The 18062-nt window shown below is 38.9% G+C and overlaps 1 protein-coding gene across 6 annotated transcripts in view; it reads left to right on the plus strand.

Moving 5' to 3' along the window:
- SMG7 (SMG7 nonsense mediated mRNA decay factor) overlaps positions 1-18062 on the plus strand; it is a 101302-nt gene that overhangs the window by 53925 nt on the left and 29315 nt on the right. For all 6 annotated transcript variants that reach the window (XM_045297855.1, XM_045297854.1, XM_045297853.1 and 3 more), the window contains 7 exons: positions 2195-2226; positions 4298-4415; positions 6024-6156; positions 12728-12899; positions 14055-14126; positions 15425-15575; positions 15907-16042. In XM_045297855.1, coding sequence (XP_045153790.1) covers positions 2195-2226; positions 4298-4415; positions 6024-6156; positions 12728-12899; positions 14055-14126; positions 15425-15575; positions 15907-16042 — 814 coding nt within the window. The remainder of the gene's footprint in view (positions 1-2194; positions 2227-4297; positions 4416-6023; positions 6157-12727; positions 12900-14054; positions 14127-15424; positions 15576-15906; positions 16043-18062) is intronic.

Below are 18062 nucleotides of genomic sequence, written 5' to 3' on the forward strand. Positions count from 1 at the left end.
TTGTTTCCCTCCCTTCCTTATGAACCCTTGATAATTTATAAATTATCTTTTTCATGTCTTACACCCACCACTGTCTCCCTTCATTTTTCTGTTGTTCGCCCCCCCTGGGAGAGGGTTATATGTCGATCATTATGATCGGTTTCCCCCCTTTCCCCACATTCCCCTTCCCCTCCTGGTATCACTACTCTCAATATTGGTCCTGAGGGGTTTATCTGTCCTGGATTCCCTGTGTTGCAAACTCTTATTTGTACCAGTGTACTTGCTCTGGTCTAGCTGGATTTGTAAGGTAGGATTGGGGGGGCGGGGGCATTAAAGACCGCGAGCATTCTTGAAGACTAATACACCACTCTTTGAAGAAAGAAATACGATTATTTTGAGAATGTACAACGGGAATATTGTTGATCTGTATTGGGTTCAAGTAAGCCATCCCTGTGTTTTGACTGAGAACTGCAGTAACAAAGAAAGAAGAAGTGTGGCCAGCAATGGATTCCCTTTACAAGGCCCTTAATTGGAAGCGAACAGGGCAAGCCCAGAGAAAGCAGGTAGAGAAGATATGGTAGTGGAGGTGAAGATCAGAGACTGTACAGGTCTTTGTAGGACACCTTACTGAGAAATGAGTTCTCTACTTGAGAACAGAGGAACTTATTAAAATTCTTTAATAAAAGATTCACATTTTTACAAGATTCCTCTGAAAGCAGTGGGATGAACAGAATAAAATAGGTCTAGAGTGGACTGGAGGGAACAATTTGAGATGGTTTTGAAGTATTGTTGGGAGGAATGATTGTCAGAGTGACTGAAGAGGAAATGAAAGAAATCACAGGAGATTGAAGATAACCTTAGTAGGTCAAATTCTCTAGAGTTGATAGATTGCATACCAAAGATCAGAAGTTTGTCATAGGCAGATGACTTTCAGATTGCTGGCTTTCACACCAGGAAAGCTCTGGTGTATTTACTAACGTAGAAAATATCAGAATGAGGACCAAGGATGAGCGGTGGGGATATAAGTTAAGTTTTGGACCTCTTGAATATAAGCAGTTCTTAAGCAATTTATGAGCAAGAACAGAGACAGTAGCTAATAATAAGAAAATGTGTGAGAGACTTAAGCATGGGTAAGTGATGAAAAGAAGGAAGGATTCGATAGAGAGGGATCCAAAATTGTGTAAGCTTCTAGAACTAACACTAGGAAGAAGAAATTGGGAAGCTATGCCTGAAAACAATTGACCAGTGAAAATCTTAGGAATAGCGACAGTCCCAGAAGCTGAGCCCTCTCACATTAGGACTACACCTGGGGAAGAGCTACCTCTTCAAGATAGATTTGACTCTAATGACATAGAAGGCGTAAAGCTTTCATGGCCTTCATTTGTTGCTTCTCAAAATGAGAATAAACACCTGTTAGCATCCATTAATAGCATGAAATTAGAATGTACAAAGCATGACTCTAAGAAAATTGGAAATTGTCAAAAGTGAAATGTAATGCTTAAAAATAAATAGCCTAGGCGTTAATGAGCTGAAATGGTCATTTTGAATCATTCAGTTGTATGATTTGCTAGGCAAAAAACATGTCAAATTGAAGAACAACAACATCAAATTCATTGTCAAGAAGCAAACAAACATCTCAAAATTTATCCTGAAATACAATGTTGTCAATAATTGGAGAATGACTGTTCTTGCAAGGACAACCATATCTAAGTGGAATAAATACTAGAGGCATGATATTTCTAGTATTTTCACAAGGAAAAAGAAAGAGGGCAATGTAAATATAAATAGGTACTTAGTACATGGAAGCTGGTTCCCCCGCGGGATGGGCCTGTCATTTACTGAAAGGACTCGTATGTGGGGAAAAGGAGCAAGAAGCAGTAGCTTGAGGAGAATGGAGATTTGAAATAGTTAAGGTGGCTGGTGAATTGAGAAGCTTAGTGGGATTTTTTCCGGCTGTGTTGACAAGATTTAATGAATATTAATCTCGTCTTAAGTCAGCTTTGATCAGAAACAGCAAGAAAGTGGCCTCTGCGCTATAAACTTTTGGTAATAGCATCAGTTTGCCAAGACCTAGTGCAAATGCACCATTCCAGTGCTATTAATATAGCCACTATATATTTTTATTGTAGTAGTAGGTGATGTCACTTAACTTTTCTGGTTGTTTGTGTTGCTCAGGCCTAGTTTGTTTCTAATTGATGTCCCTTTTCTTTTCTAGGCAGGCAGAAGTCCTGAAGGCTGACATGACAGGTATGGGCTGATTTATCTGTTTTGCGCATATTTCTTACCAGTCAGTTAAGGGAAGGATAACCTCTTTTCAGGAGCCTGGGTGATAGAAGCAGTTGATTGGTTGCTAACCTAAAGGTTGGTAGTTGTACCCTCTCAGCAGCTCCATAGAGGAAAGAACTGGTGAACTGCTTCTATAAAGATTAGTGCCCCCCAAACCCAATAGAGCAGTTCATGTCTCTGGGGCTTTCCATGATTCACAGGTGACTAGCAATGGGTTTGTTTTTTACTTTTCCTCTTTCCTATATTGCTTATAATACTAAATAATATTTTACTCCCCCCACCCAAAGAAAAAAAACAAACAAACACCTGATAACACTGTTTTCTTTAAATTTGTTGTCTGTATACTTCTAGAATTATAGACTAATGCTATGCAACATCATGGGTGATTTTATTGTCATCTTGTTCAAAGAAGAAGAGGTGGTGGGTGGGGAGTCAATAAGCTTACCTAGTTACCTAGTTTAGCTCTCAGTTCCCAGTATTAACAGATGTTTCATCTTCAGTGCCAGCTTGAATCTATTGTATTGGCATTGCTAAACGTAATCTATTTTAGGACAAACTGTACATGGGGCAGCAGCAGGTTGTCACTGCCATTTAAGCGTCAAACAACCTCAAACCTCCGTACAATGGTTTTGGGTTTGACTTTTATAGGGATATTTGATTGGCCAGAGAAATTAATTAAGATATTTAGTCTTATTTTAATGGTGATTTACTTGATTGTCTGATAGACCAGAGTCAACGATCCCTTACAGTCCCTTTTCTGCCATCAATAAACTGAAGCATAATTGAATAAATCTATAAGTGCATGTATTTAGTGATCAGAAATTTAATAAGGAACCAAGAATTAAAGGCTAGACTGTATTATTAACTAACCCACAAACTCTTTTTACCATTAATGCAAATGTCTAGGAGATTCTGTATAGGATTCTGGTGGTGATAGATACTAGTAACAAGCCTACAGAAAGGTACCGATTATGCCACTGAGTATTAACAAACTCCTAAAATTCAACTTCATAGCATAATTAGCTATTGAAAATAAATCTAAAATTCCATCAATAAGTTCTGGGGCATCACAGTCAGTTATTACACCCTTAAACCTAGTAATGAAGGTTAGTGTGCCTTACAGAACTCCGGCATACAATGCAGCCCCAGTCTGGCATATACATGTAATTATAGACTGACTTTTTACTTAGCTCTGATTTCACCTTGTACCATACTTCTCATCTGGCCTCTTGAGCAGTTTAGTCACTGTGTATTCTTAAGCCCTCCTGTGCATTAAATAACAATTTATGTGTGGTTTCCTTACAAAAGTCTTTTGGAAAGAAACCTGCCAGTCATTAAAATAACACAGACTGTCATAATTTTATTGCGTTGACACACACATATCAAAGACAGCAGAATGCCCTAGCAACTGCTTAATGGTGAGCAGATATGAAAGTTTTGTATATACATTTATGAGAATGATTCAAAATTAAATGAGTTGCTTAAAACAGTGTGCTATAGGAGTGCACAGACCAGTTTGACGGTCTATCGTCAAATGGGCCATATGTAAAGTATATGGTTTCCTATGTTATAAATAGGTAGAAATCCAAACCAAATATAGGTGAACTAATTCTATCTTTAAAATCACTGTTATTTTCAAAACTTGAAGAAAAATTTGCAAATATTTAAAAACCAGATCTAGTCATTAGCCAACAGGGTAAAAAGTCACTTAAAATTTCTGTAGCAGTGGAGGCAGGGAGGGAGGGGGGAAAATGAGAAGCTGATCCCAAGGGCTCAAGTAGAAAAAAATGTTTTGAGAATGATGATGGCAACAATTGTACAGATATGCTTGACACAATGGATATATGTATGGACTGTGATAAGAGTTATATGAGCCCAAAATAAAATGATATTTTAAAAAACATTTCTGTCGCAGTCTGTGATATACTTAAAGCAGGTTTGCTTTGCAGAGTGGGGATGGAAGGAATGATTAGTGTGAGGGAGTAGTTTGAAGTATCTGCTTATCTCTTCTGTTGGGCTTTTGTTTTCTCAGATTCTAAGCTAGGTCCAGCAGAGGTCTGGACATCCCGGCAGGCTCTGCAGGACCTGTACCAGAAAATGCTGGTTACTGATTTGGAATATGCTTTAGACAAGAAAGTAGAACAGGATCTGTAAGTATTATCATCTGAGAAATCATTTAAGATCAAGAATCTTACCAAGACATTAGAAAAGAACAGTTTGATTGTTATCTTTTAATGTATCTCCAAAAAAGTGTTGTCAATAAAACAAAATTCTAGTACTTGTGATTTTTTTCAAAATATTTGATCATTAGTATCTTTTCCTTTTCAGTCTTGGGAGGCAAGAGGGAAAGTAAGAGGGAATAATATTTAGAATTAAATCTTCCTTGGGTCAGTAGGGCAACTCTTTTACAATTAATTCTGAAAAACAAGTATATCTTTCAAGGACTAAGAGATCACATTTGAATTCTCCATATTCAATCCTACACTTAAGCCAGGATTTTTAAAAGAAATTTAAGAGTGGATTTGGTAAATGTGATTTTATAAATTTCTCTGAAAGAAGAATATGTTTTCCTTCTAAGGAAAATTCTTCCCTTTAATCAAATGAATAGATGTGTCCTATTTTTGTTTTTCCCTCGGATAAGATTAAAGAAAGATGTATGTCTTTAGGCTATTCCACTTATTATTTCTGTGAGGGTGAAATGACAGATGACCAGACTCCTGGGTGAGTAAATAAATGACTTTTTTACGGAAAGCCTGGCCATGTCAATTCAGAGAAGAACATTAATTAACCTGATGGGAAATTCAGAATCAATTAAGACTATTCTGTCTGGTAATGCCCATCACCCTGTGTTGTAATGAAGATTAGTCGTTCCTGTCTTCCACACCGTTCTTGGATCCTTTGTATTTTTTAGGAGATCTAGTAGTAAGAGCTAGATCACAACCAGTCAGAATCCTTATCTGTGCTATTAGAGTCAAGGATGAGATGTCATCAGTGATGAGGAGGGTGTGATTGTCCTTCTAAATCGTTTAAGCCTGTAACCTTTTCTGTCCACCCTAGTTCTCAATTCTGCTTTTGTCTCTGTTTTCTGTGATTGCCGAGGTAGAAAGTGGCTGTTTCAACATAACTGGATTTAAACGGATTGTCTAAATAGCTTGATTAGTAAGAGACATTTTATAACAGGATACCAGGATGCCATTTTCTGGATTTTCATTGTGTGTGTTTTAAATAGGCAAAACTGAAATGTGGCTCGAATTTCAAATTCTAAAGAAAATATTTACTTCTAGGAAAATAATACAACTATTAAATAGAAGCAGAACAGTGTCTTAGGGGAAATAGCTTGTAGAGAAATAAGGTATGGCTTATATTTTACAGTACAGCCTTTCCCCCTTGTTAACAGTTCAGTTAATTGATTTTGGCACAGTATGTTAAGATTGGTTAATAACTTATGTTTACGTTAGCCATGCCCCTTTTATTTTGATTTTGTACTGGAACTCCTAAATAGGCTCTTGCTTTAATAGCTCTAAAAGATTACTCGCTGGAGCTGCAATGTGACTTTTCCAGCATTTGGTGCTAAGGTCAGTTGGATTCTACTGCATGTCTAGTTTTATTTGGACGGGACCATGAAGCTACTTAATACATGAATAACTGTAATGCAGGTTTGGTGTCATCATAACAAACAGTTCTTTCTTGTTCTCGGGACCAGTGTGTCTGCCCAGTGAGTCCCTGCTGTACCAAACAGAATCATATTTTGTTTTCAGCTGGAACCATGCCTTTAAGAATCAGATCACAACACTACAAGGCCAGGCGAAGAATCGAGCAAACCCGAATCGAAGTGAAGTTCAGGCAAACCTTTCTCTGTTCCTAGAGGCAGCTAGTGGCTTCTATACTCAGGTGAGTTCTGCATTTTATACTAATTTTTCTAGAATTGCTGGTGAATGTTTTATTTTTGTACGCTTCTTATTGTTCATACAAGCACTGTGAATACAATCATTAGGAAAGTGGTTGCTATGTTGTGCCGGATAAGAAATTGTCAAAATTTGTGATAAATCAAGTGAGCTGTTCATGCCATAGTATTATCTCTACATTAGGATTTATTTGGAGCTTGAAATGGTATGAAATTACCTTAGAAACAGAACATCTTTTCCCCAGCTTAAATAATAAATTACGCAATTATTCATCTCCGTCCTCAGAGACTTTTCCTTAACTCACTTCCATCCAGGTACAAATTCTAATTCAGGAAATGCAGATGAGAGAAGAAATATAATTTCTGACAGTGCTCTTGCCTTTACTGTATATAGATTCACTTAGAAATCTCCATCTCACCCATTTGTAATAGCATTTGTAATTAATGTAATTTTGGGTATAAGTTAACAAAACAAGGCTGTAAGGGTTTGGCACTAAAATCTTTGGCCAGTTTTCCCTGTGCTGCTGCTTAGCCCTTGTCATCTCTGTTTTGGCTCCTTTATTGTTTCTTAGAATGAAGTAAAAGAATCTCTATTGGAAAATAATAGAGTTAATCACCAACTTGTAGAGATTATTTGTATTTTACTTCACCTGAAACATTAATCATAATTTTTCATGAATAGGAATCCTGTATGGCTATCCGAAGTAGAGTGTTAAAGTGAATTGTACAAGCCTCTGGTAAAGCCTACTTTGTATCAGGCACAGGCGACCGATGCCGTGGGTGACATGCACCGGGCAGCCACTACCTGGGAGAAAGATGAGTTCCAGTCTCAGAAATCCACAAGGACAGTTCTACCCTGTCTTATAAGAGAACTATGACTTAGTATCAACTCGATGGCTGTGAGTTTAGTTTTTTGGCTTATGTATAAGACATAGTACTAGATTGGATAGAGGAACAAGACAGGCTGAAAACCTTCAAGGAAAATTTCAGAATAATGAATAAGAGGGCTACATTTATATCTATTTATATATATGTTTTCTAATTAAAAAAATAATGCATGCTAAGTTTAGGAAATTTGAAAATATAAAAAAGCCCCCTAAAACAAAACACACACACACACACAGAATTAAACATTACAGGTAAATTTCTACTTGAATATACAGCTTTCCAGAGTTTTTAGTTTTTTTTGTTTTACATAGTTAAGGTGATGCTGTGCTATATATATAAACTTGACCTGCTTTATAAACATTATAATGTAAGCATTTCCTTGGATTGTTAAACAGTTTGATGAGCATCTTGTATATATTGCATTTTCTCTGATACTGGGTTGTTTCTCAAGAACCAGTCTTTCAAAGTGGATTAGTGAAAGTAATACTCATATTATTAAGTTGTTTTCCCCACAAGTCTTTTTCCATCATAAGCCTATGAAAGTGCTTATCTGGTTGTGCACCCGCCATTGTTACGTATTTCCAATAAAAGTAAATGAACAAGTGAATAACTTGTGCTAGATAATGTCTGGGTGAATAGGAACATCGTGCACATGTTGTTGTTACGTGCCATCAAGTCATTTTCAACTCAAAGTGGTCTTATGTCAACAGACCAAAATACTGCCCAGTCCTGTACCATCCTCACAATTGTTGTTTGCTTGAGCCCATGCACTACTGTTTAAGTCCACCTTGTTAAAGGCCTTTCTCTTCTTCACTGCCTCTCTGCATTAGCAAGCGTGGTGTCCTTCTACAGAGATTGGTTTCTCATGACAACATGTCCAAAATACTTGAGACAAAGTCTCAACTACCTGGCCTCTGTAGAACATTTTGATTGTACTTCTTCCAAGAAAGATGTGTTTGTTCTTTTGGCAGTCTTTGGTACTTTTGGTATTCCTTGCCAGCTCCATAATTCAAGTGCATCGATATTTCTTTGATCTTCCTTATTCAAGCTCCAACTTTCATGTGCTTTTGAGGCGATGGTGTGTGTCAGGCATTCCTTAGTCCTCAAGAGAACCTTGCTTTCCAATGTGTCCTTTGATCTCTTGGCTGAAACTTCCGTGAGCATCGATTGTGGTACAAGCCAGGAGGAATCCTTGACAACTTCCATCTTCTCTCCATGGATCATGATGTTGGCACTGTGGCGAGGAGTTTGGTCTTCTTTACATTGAGTTGTAATCCATACTGAAGGCTGTAATCCTTGATCTTCGTAAGCAAGTACTTTAAGTTCTCCTCACTTTCAGCAAGCAAAGTTGTCATCAGCATACCCACAGGTTGTTAATAAGCCTTTCTCCAATCCTGACGCCACATTCTAAGTCCCCATGCACTATTTCCTAGTGGAAAGTGTATGTGTAATTTTCAAGTGTATTTTTTATCATATCATTGATTTTCCCCAAATGCATTTTATTGTTAATGGTTCAACAATTTTGACAATTGTAGAATAAATTCTCACAAACATTTTTAGATAGCAACATTAATAAGCTTTTTAAACTGCAACTCTGTCTTGGTTTGATACTTGAAACAGTTAGTGGTATTACAGACAGTACTGTGCCATGCATCTTGATTACATGCAGCACATCTTTAACCAGTTAGCTGAGGTGGACTCAGTCCAGATTATTGTACGGCCTTGTAGGCTACAGTGAGCTAAATTATAGTGTGTATGTGGTTTCATGCTAATTCTGGAGAGTAGGCGACAAGTCAACATGATCAGATTTGCATTTTTAGGACATGGAGAATGAATATCGGGTCAAAAATGGAAGCTAGATAGGATACTCTTGTAGTAATGGAAAACAGAGGGTGAATTTTGAAGTCTAGACAATAGGACTTGGTAATGGATCGGAAGAGATGTGTGGAATCAGTTGTCAGGAGTTGAAGATGACTTCTAGTTACCAGCTTGAGCAACTAATTGAGTTAGCTGTACTGTTTACAGAGATAGGAAAAGCAACGTTGTCTCTGTTAAATTAGAGAGGAGCCTATTTGGAAGCTAAGTGGAGATGTTAAATGGGAAATTGAATAAATGATCTTAGAGCAGAGTGCAAAGGTTCAGGGCGAGTTGGATTTTGTGATTACAATAAAGAAACTTGACTTAGTTATTAGAATTTGGTGCTTCAACCCTAGGATTAGATGGCAGGAAAAATGAGGGAGAGTGATGATGGCTAGAAGCCAAGAGAAAAGCATTTAAAAATAAATGATCCCGTAGTGGAGGGCTGCTGAGAAGTCAGGTAACATGATTGAAAAGTGATGGATTAGATTTGACAACAGAGTCAGTGGTGAATTGAATGAGTGCCATATTTCATCCTTTCTAAAACATTAGCATCTCTGAAATGGGGATGTTCTTGCAGCAAATAACAAGTCATAGTTTAATGAGCAGTGCTGTTTTCCCTCTCTCGGTATTCCATGATACAGTTAAAGCGTCTTGGACTTGATGAAATGTGGTGACTTCAGTGGACTAGTGGCAATAGAACTGTCACCATGGATTGAGAAGAGACCAGGATGTGGTTATCCTTTTTCTTTCTCTTTGCAAAGATCATTTTGGTTTTCTAGCTATCGTTTTTGTGAACTGTTTAAAGCCAAGTGCTTTTTAAAAAAAATCATTTTATTGGGGGCTCGTACAACTCTTACCACAATCCATACATCCATCCATTGTGTCAAACACATTTGTACATTTGTTGCCATCATCATTTTCAAAACATTTTCTTTCTACTTGAGCCCTTGATATCAGCTGCTCATTTTTTCTCCTCCCTTCCCACTGCCCCTCCTTTATGAACCCTTGATAATTTATTTATTTTTTTCATGTCTTACACTGTCCAATAAAGCCAAGTGCTTTGAGTAAAACCAAATTCCTCATTGAAGAACAAAATCCACTGAGTGGATTCTGATGATAGCAACTGTATAGGACTGAGGAGAACTTCTCTGAATTTCTGCTACTAGATCTTTACAGCAGCAGCAGCAGACAGCCAGCACATCTTACTCCCATGGAGCATCTGGTTGGTAGCCCCGCACTAGTCCACTGTGTTTGCTAGGACTCCTTAATGAACAAAATAGCAATCATTTTTAGAAATTGGAGGCCCAAAAAGAAGCAGTTCCATAAGCCTATGTGTTAGTGTGAACCTTGATCATCTATGCCTTCATAATCAGTTCTCCATTCTTGGCACAAAGAGGTTTGCACAAAAAGTGCAATTGCTTAATGCTCACGTGATGGGTAGGAACCCAGGAACTTCCCATGCCAGCTCTCAAACAAATAAACAAGCAAACTTGCTGGTATGGCCCATTCAAACTCATAGTGATCCTTAAAACAGAGTAGAACCGCCCCTTTGGGTTTCTGAGACTACATCTTTCCAGGAGAAGAAAAGCTCATCTCTCTCACAAGGAGCTACGGTTCTGGCGGCCCGGCCACCTGAGCTCCTGATCTTTAAACCAAAAAAAACCAAACTCACTGCCAGCAATTATGCCTACTCATAGTAACTGTACAAGACAGGATACAGCTGCCCTGTGAGTTTCCGAGACTGTAACTCTGTATGGGAGTAGAAGGCCTGAGTTTCTCCGAAGGAGCAGCTGGTGGTTTCAAACTGCTGACCCTGCGGTTAGCAGGCCAACATGAACCTAGCATTGACTAATTGTTGCACCTTTGTCAAAGTGACTGACTTTGTGGGGTTAGCTTATCTATTAAACAACAGTAGTGGAGACAAATGCTCACAGATTACCTTTCCAGTTTTACAGTTCTATCATTGGAGCTTGGGAAAAACAAGTGGCATTATTATTTAGCTAGAGCTTCAGGACTATATGCCAGTGAATAGTTCATTTGTAATGAAGTAAGTAGCTTGTTTTACTCATCTATATTTAGAAGTCTGTTGAGTAAGGTGTCTTAAGCTACACCCTCTAGAAATTGGATAGGTTCCACACAACTACCACATGTAATTTTGTTCAACAAATGAAATAGCTGTTCTACCTCTTTTTGTGCCATCTTGTTACTGCCTCCAAACCAACTCACTGCCATCAAATCAATGGGTGGAAAAAACTGGAACTTCATACTTGGGCTACTTTATTTCTGTTAGTTTATTATAATGATAAATAATGATGTCTCATGTAATTTAGGATGTGAAGTGTATTCTAAAGGCAACTTATTACCGGCTGATGCTTTTTATCACGGCGTCTCGGCCAGTCTCCCTGCCTTCATCTCCCCACTTTTTCGCCTTTCATCGCATATCTCTGTGTGATCTGGCGACCTGTCTTGTTCAATGGACTGTAAACTCTTTAAGGATACAAATTTATGTCTGGCACTCTTAGGTACTTAGCAAATAAAATTTTCGATGAGTGAGCACAGAGTGTGGCCAAGAGAAAAGCCTTATGCATGAAGGTGACAGAAAAGGAATGGTTGGAGAGACATAAAGAACTAGAAAAGTTCAGTTATCACCTATAGGATGCACTATGTTAAATACAGCGAAGAAATCCGGTATGTAGGGGACTGAAAAGTGTTCGCTTTGTTTATAAATAACTAGTTTTTGAATGAATAGAGTTTCAGAAAATGGTGGTAGGAATTAATGGGGGGAGGGCAAGGTTGTGGGGAAGAGTGAATGGGAGGTGTGGACTCCTTTAAAAGAGTTTGGTGCAGAAGATGAAGACAGTAGAAGGTTGCTAGAGAAGAATTTAGCGTCAAGAGAAAGTGTTTTCCCTTTTTGTTTTGTTTTTTTCGGTGGAAGACACTTGAGGATATCCATGGACCATAGCCAAGAAACAGAAGAAGTTGAAAGTAGATTTTAAAAAACGAGAAAGGGGACAGCCACTTGATTAAAGCAAAGTCACTGCTATTGAGTTAATTGATTCTGGCTCATAGTGAATTTGTAGGACAGAGTAGAAAGCCTCATCTTTCTCCTGCTGAAAGGCTAGGGAATTCAAATGGCTGACCTTGAAATTGGCAGCCCCCAATGCAGAACCCATTCCTTGTGGGAGTGAACAGCCTGGGGGATAGAAAGACCGCAGCACAAAGCTGTGCATAGGCAGAGGAGTTAATTCTGACAAGAGGGAGGATTTTTCAACCTTGGAGGCTGGGTAAGAATGGGTGGTGTAGATATGGCAGTCCCTTCCAGATCTGTGATTCTTTGAGATCTGTTAGGTAGCAAAATCATGGATATTGATCTAGGGCTTAAGAACATAAGTCTGGAGAACATTGTGATGTCAAACAAATAATTAAATGGCTTATATTTATGTCCGATTTGAGGTCAGTTAGTCTTTTATGGTTTTCATGTTTGTGTGTTTTTAAAAGGTATAGTAGATGGTTATTTAATGGAATTTCTAGCTATGCGTTGCTTACCTTATCAAGTGTTTCTGAAAAGTCTTTTCCAGTAAGTCCATTGTTTTTAAAAATGCTGCTGTTACTTTTAAAGCTATATCCTGGCTGTTCTAATGTTTTAAGATTTCGGAAGGTGGGATTTATAATGAAAGCTGACCATGTAATTTTCCTGTAAGTTGCTCAGGTCTCAACAGATATTATACACTTCTAAATCTGCATCCCTTGTATACTTCATTCAGCACTCCTGACTTTATCACCTAATTCTTACTTGTGTTTTGCTTTTAGTTATTACAAGAGCTGTGTACAGTGTTTAATGTAGATTTACCATGCCGTGTGAAGTCTTCCCAATTGGGAATTATCAGCAATAAACAGACGCATACCAGCGCAATAGTGAAGCCACAGTCCAGCTCCTGTTCCTATATCTGCCAGCACTGCCTCGTGCACCTCGGCGACATTGGTGAGCTTTTGGTGTAACGGAATCAATAATGCGGTCATCCGTCGGAGTAGCCACAGAAAGAAACGTTTCCATTAAGCTAAGCATAAACACACAGATTAGATTATCATCAGAAAATTAGAAATTGTGTTTTCTTGTTTGTGAATTTAGAATTTTTCAGTGTTCTGGGATTGGCAGCGGATCTTGAAGTAACTTTCATGTTAAGATTTAAATTTTATTCAGACAGTGAAAATTACTTGATACAGAAAGATACTAAATAGCAAAAATATAATCACAACTTGTTTTCAATTTTTTCTGAAGTCTGTAGTCTTGGAATTATGGGGTTTATAAATTACTCCTCCTAAAGCTTATTTCCTTCCTACCGTACTACAAGCTTATTTGTAACTTGCTTCCTTTTAAAAATAAAACATTTCCATTTTGTGTGTTTAATCTAGGAATGTAATTTGATATTGATTCTTGTTCATCCCTTTAAGGTGGCCTCAAGAGGTTGTAAAACAAATTAACTATAGGATTGTGTCCTGACTGTCCTCACATCACAAGGACTGCAGAGCACCAGTGCTCTCACACGGGAAGGTCGTAGGTTGCTTAGCGTCACACCATTGGCGGCCGGCGGGCTCACCTCAGAGAGAGCTGTTGTTTTCAGTGAGAGTCGATGAATGGAGTTCTTAGGTTGCTTTTGCTTTAACTGTATCTTTGCACACACATAACAGGTTGCATTAGGTGTGAGGCATTTTTCACAATCACGTTATAAAATATTGAAGAAATACATAATTTTCAGATCATATTGTATAGTGTTTTTTGTTTTGTTTTGTTTTTAAGTGCCATATAACTCACCCCTTCTTGTGGGCCGGCTCCAGGTCACCAGCATAGTCCATAGTGGGAGCTGGTGATGCATGACACTGGAGGACCTGAAAATGGGGGCTAGGTAAGCTTTACAATTGGTTCCATGCTGAATGTCCCAAGTACGGGAAGCCTGGACGGACGCTCCACACATAATCCTATAGTTAATTTGCTTTAAAGTGTTTGATGTCTGGCTTGAAGCTTTAACTAACTGCAATGTCTTTACTATTTTAAGACTTAAAAATCTAGGCGATCTGAAAATACACCTCTACTGGAGTTTTGTTGTTTTTAACGTTAAATTTTCTTTCCTCCTCTCAGCTCGATACAGAAACCAGACCAGCCAGGCAGAGTCCTACTATAGGCATGCAGCTCAGCTTGTCCCCTCCAATGGTGAGTGGGCCTGTCAACTTGAGGTTGACCATGATACCTTATTCTCCACAGCAATAAGAAAAATGACTTAAGACTTACCTTTCAAATTTCATGAATCTTTTTCCTTTAATCTGTAATTCCTTAAGACCTGAAATGACTTAATAAACATTTTTTTTAAAAAAGACTTGGTAGTAAAGCAATATACAGTCAGTTGCCAGATTAGGGACAAATGTTGTTCTTTAGTGTGTCTTTAAATCAAAATGTGAGTCTGACCATTTAGTTACAGGTGTTTGTCTTAGTATGTAGTGTACGTTTCTATGTTAAACAACATCAGAGAAGCACTTCCAAATATACTAAGAACTTATTTAATAATACAGTCATGGTAATGCTTTGATGTGCTTTGCAAAGTAGTGCCCTTTTATTATTATGAACCACTGCATGTACCTTGAATTTTTTAAATAATAGACTTTACAGTGGTTGGTTCTTAACATACAGATTGTATGTAAATTGGACATTTGTAATCCGGACACCCCCTGTAAATGAATATCCCTTTATATTATGTAAAATTGTTCCCACAACTCTGGCTTTCTTAATTTCTTACAGAATAATTCTTTAATACTACCATTTTCTCGCTGGTAAATATCTCTTACTACTTAGAACGTCATGCTTTTGTCTTGTTACTCCTCTGACATAGGTGATAGCAATGATTCCTGAATTAAATTGCAGCACATACTCGGTTGCTGTCAGCCCTTCTTGTCAGTCCACATTGAAAACCCTTTTGGTTCTAAGCAAGAGTAGCAGTCTGGTCATGCCTTTGTCTTACACCGTCCGTGCTGCTTCCACTCTACAGTGCCAGAGTGGAGGACAGTGAGTCAGTCCCTGGCTCACACATGTCCAACTGTGACCAGCTGCTCGTGCATTCCCTTTAATATTAAGGGAATTTGCCCTCACTCAATTGAACCAACCCCTTACTTGAAATGAGCTCACCACATTCACCTTTTCTTGCACTAAAGGAAAGGAGGGCTTCAAGGAAGAATTCAAGTATCTTTCCATTCTGTTTTCACAAACTTCTTGAAGCCCCCGTGTGCACCTGTTCTGGCCTAAAGTGGACATGGGCCCGCCAAGGAATGAGTTTCCTTCATGACCCACGGACGGCCTGTGGTTTGACAGAGACCATTTGGCTCCCACCACCGAAAATACGTGTGCTTTTTCACATTATGCTCATTTGTAATGTATTAATCGTAGAATTGATGCTTCTGTATTCGGAAAGCAAGACTGTGCATCTTGGACTGCGTTAGACTCTACATGCTCTCTTCTAGGTCAGCCGTACAATCAGTTGGCTATTTTAGCTTCTTCCAAAGGAGACCATTTGACCACCATCTTCTACTACTGCAGAAGTATTGCTGTGAAGTTCCCTTTCCCAGCTGCCTCCACTAATCTCCAAAAAGCACTTTCTAAAGCACTGGAAAGGTAGGGTGACTTTTTTCCAGGAGAGATCTGGGACCCGATAGCCCTGCCCTCAACTGTAGTGTGCAGAAAAGCGAGGGCCAGCTCTTCGTGCTCCTTTTCCCGTATTTTCCCCGTGGCTGGTTTGTAGTCCTTGAATTTCAGCCACTGCCTGATTGGTTCCCAGGAGAAGAGTACAGGCTGCTGGAGACTGACTGGTCTGAGAGTGGTACAGGGAAAAGTGGCTGCGGAGTCGTCATCTTGTGTATCAGATAGCTGCCAAGCCTCCTTCAAGAGATGGCAGCCGTTTTGCTGCCTGCTACTCATGGAAGTTTTTTTTTCTTCCCCCTTTCAGCCGGGATGAGGTGAAAACCAAATGGGGTGTTTCTGACTTCATCAAGGCCTTTATTAAGTTCCACGGTCATGTGTACCTGAGTAAGAGCTTGGAAAAGTTGAGCCCACTTCGAGAGAAATTGGAAGAACAGTTCAAGGTTAGATTTCAAGAGTGGAGAGTATGTTTTTGCCTTAGTTTATATAAGACTTGGAAGCAACTCATATAACTGTGAACTATTACGGAAAATGACTTTTGAAGTATATGAAATGCTTGTATATGACATCTCAACATACAGTGTGTCTGCATAAATATTGTGGCAATGTTGTCACTGGGGAGCTACCATCCAGGGGTGAGGCAGACAGTCACTTACTCCTTCTCAGTCCCTTCCTCGAGTTTGTCATATTCTGTGTGATGATTCCTATGTTTTTACATGGTTTGTTGTGCTTCAGTCTTTCAGAAATTGTAGTACTTTAAAGGAATGAAGGTTATTTAACAGGAATATATTTTGCTTAAATAAGGACATAAAAACTCAACTTTGTTCTGTCCACATATTTGGAAATATAACTAGTATGTGGAGGGATAAGCATTTGAATATTATTTGTTCAGTAGTCGAACACTTGACTGTTGTATCCCTCCCTCACTGTTTACAGGCACTGAAAGCAATAGTAAGCAAAATAATTAAAAGGAACATTTTATGTTCTTTTGGTTTCATTTTGGTTTTTGCTCAGTCTCTCTGTGCTTGGAGAATTGTCTTTAAGTGCTTTATAGCTTTTCTACAAATGTTTGCAAGGTCGCATATTTCAAGAGATTATAGGACTTAAAGAGACACGATTCAGCCAAAATAGGCAGTGGGGAATCATTTTCGTAAATGTGTTAGGCTGGATTGTCTAGAGAAACAAAACCACTAGCACTCATATATGTGTAAGAAACCACTTTATATCAAGAAGACAGCCCAGCCCCATCCAAATCAAGGCCATGGGTCCGATACTAACTAGCCCTCTTCAGACTGCAGGCTGCTGATGCAGAGAAGTGAAGCGGGAAGCCTGTGGGCGCAGAGTTGTGGCCTGATCGAGAGATTGAAGTTCAGGTTGACATAAAATATAACTGCCACACCAGATAATCAATTTTTAGTTGAACCTGTCTATGTGCAATAATTATAATAGAATACAAATAGATTCTTTTCAAATAAGTTTTTGAAGTCCTCTGCTTTTTCTACTTAGTGGCTGTTTAACTTCACCCAAGATGTATTCTTTATAGGATTGGGTATATGAAAGAAGAGCTAATTTTCAATTCCCTAGGCTCTTCAGCCTGGTGAACAATGGACAATCCAAATGGTTTTGTAATAAGTATTCCTATATATGGATAGTTACTGTGAGTATAAAGAGGTTGTAGATTCTCCATTTTTGGAGATCTTAAGAGTAGGTCTGACAGCTGCCTTTCTCGAATGGTTCAGGCACAGTTGTACTAACAACCAGAGGACTGGACTGAATGATTAGAGCTTCCACCTCTGGTGCTGTAACAAATATACCCTCTAACTGGAGGCAGAGGAGCCCTGCTGGCCTACTGGGGTATGTGTTGGACTGCTTAACAGCAAGGGCAGCCATTTGAAACCATGTCAGAAAGACAAACCTTACTACTCCTGTAAAGATGTGCAGTCTCGGAAACACTGGGAAAATTCTACTCTGTCCTATACAGAGTATTGTAGTGTGTATAGGGGACACTGTTTCGGAATCAACTCTGATATTGGGGCAAGAAGAGACTGCACTGGTAAGGGCTATTCTATAGGAGAAATCCTTGATGATTTCTAAATTATAATTTTTTTCATGTCTTACACTGTCCAGTGTCTCCCTTCACCCACTTTTCTGTTGTCCATCCCCCAGGGAGGGGGTAATATGTAGATTGGTTCCCCCTTTCTCTCCCACCTTCCCCTTCTCCCCCTGATATCGCTACTCTCATTATTGGTCTTAAGGGGTTTATCTATCCTGGATTCCCTGTGCTTCCAGCTCTTATCTGTACCAATGTGCATCCTATGGTGTAGCCGGATTTGTAAGGTAGAATTGGTATCATGAGAGTGAGCGGGTGGGCAGGGAGAATTAAAGAACTAGAGGAAAGTTGTATGTTTCATTGGTGCTGCACTGCACCCTGACTGGCTCGTCTCCTCCCCATGACCCTTCTGT

The sequence above is a fragment of the Echinops telfairi genome, unplaced genomic scaffold (genome assembly GCF_000313985.2).
Source record: "Echinops telfairi isolate 266 unplaced genomic scaffold, ASM31398v2 ScPeMD7_7424;HRSCAF=8462, whole genome shotgun sequence".
NCBI lineage: Eukaryota > Metazoa > Chordata > Mammalia > Afrosoricida > Tenrecidae > Echinops > Echinops telfairi.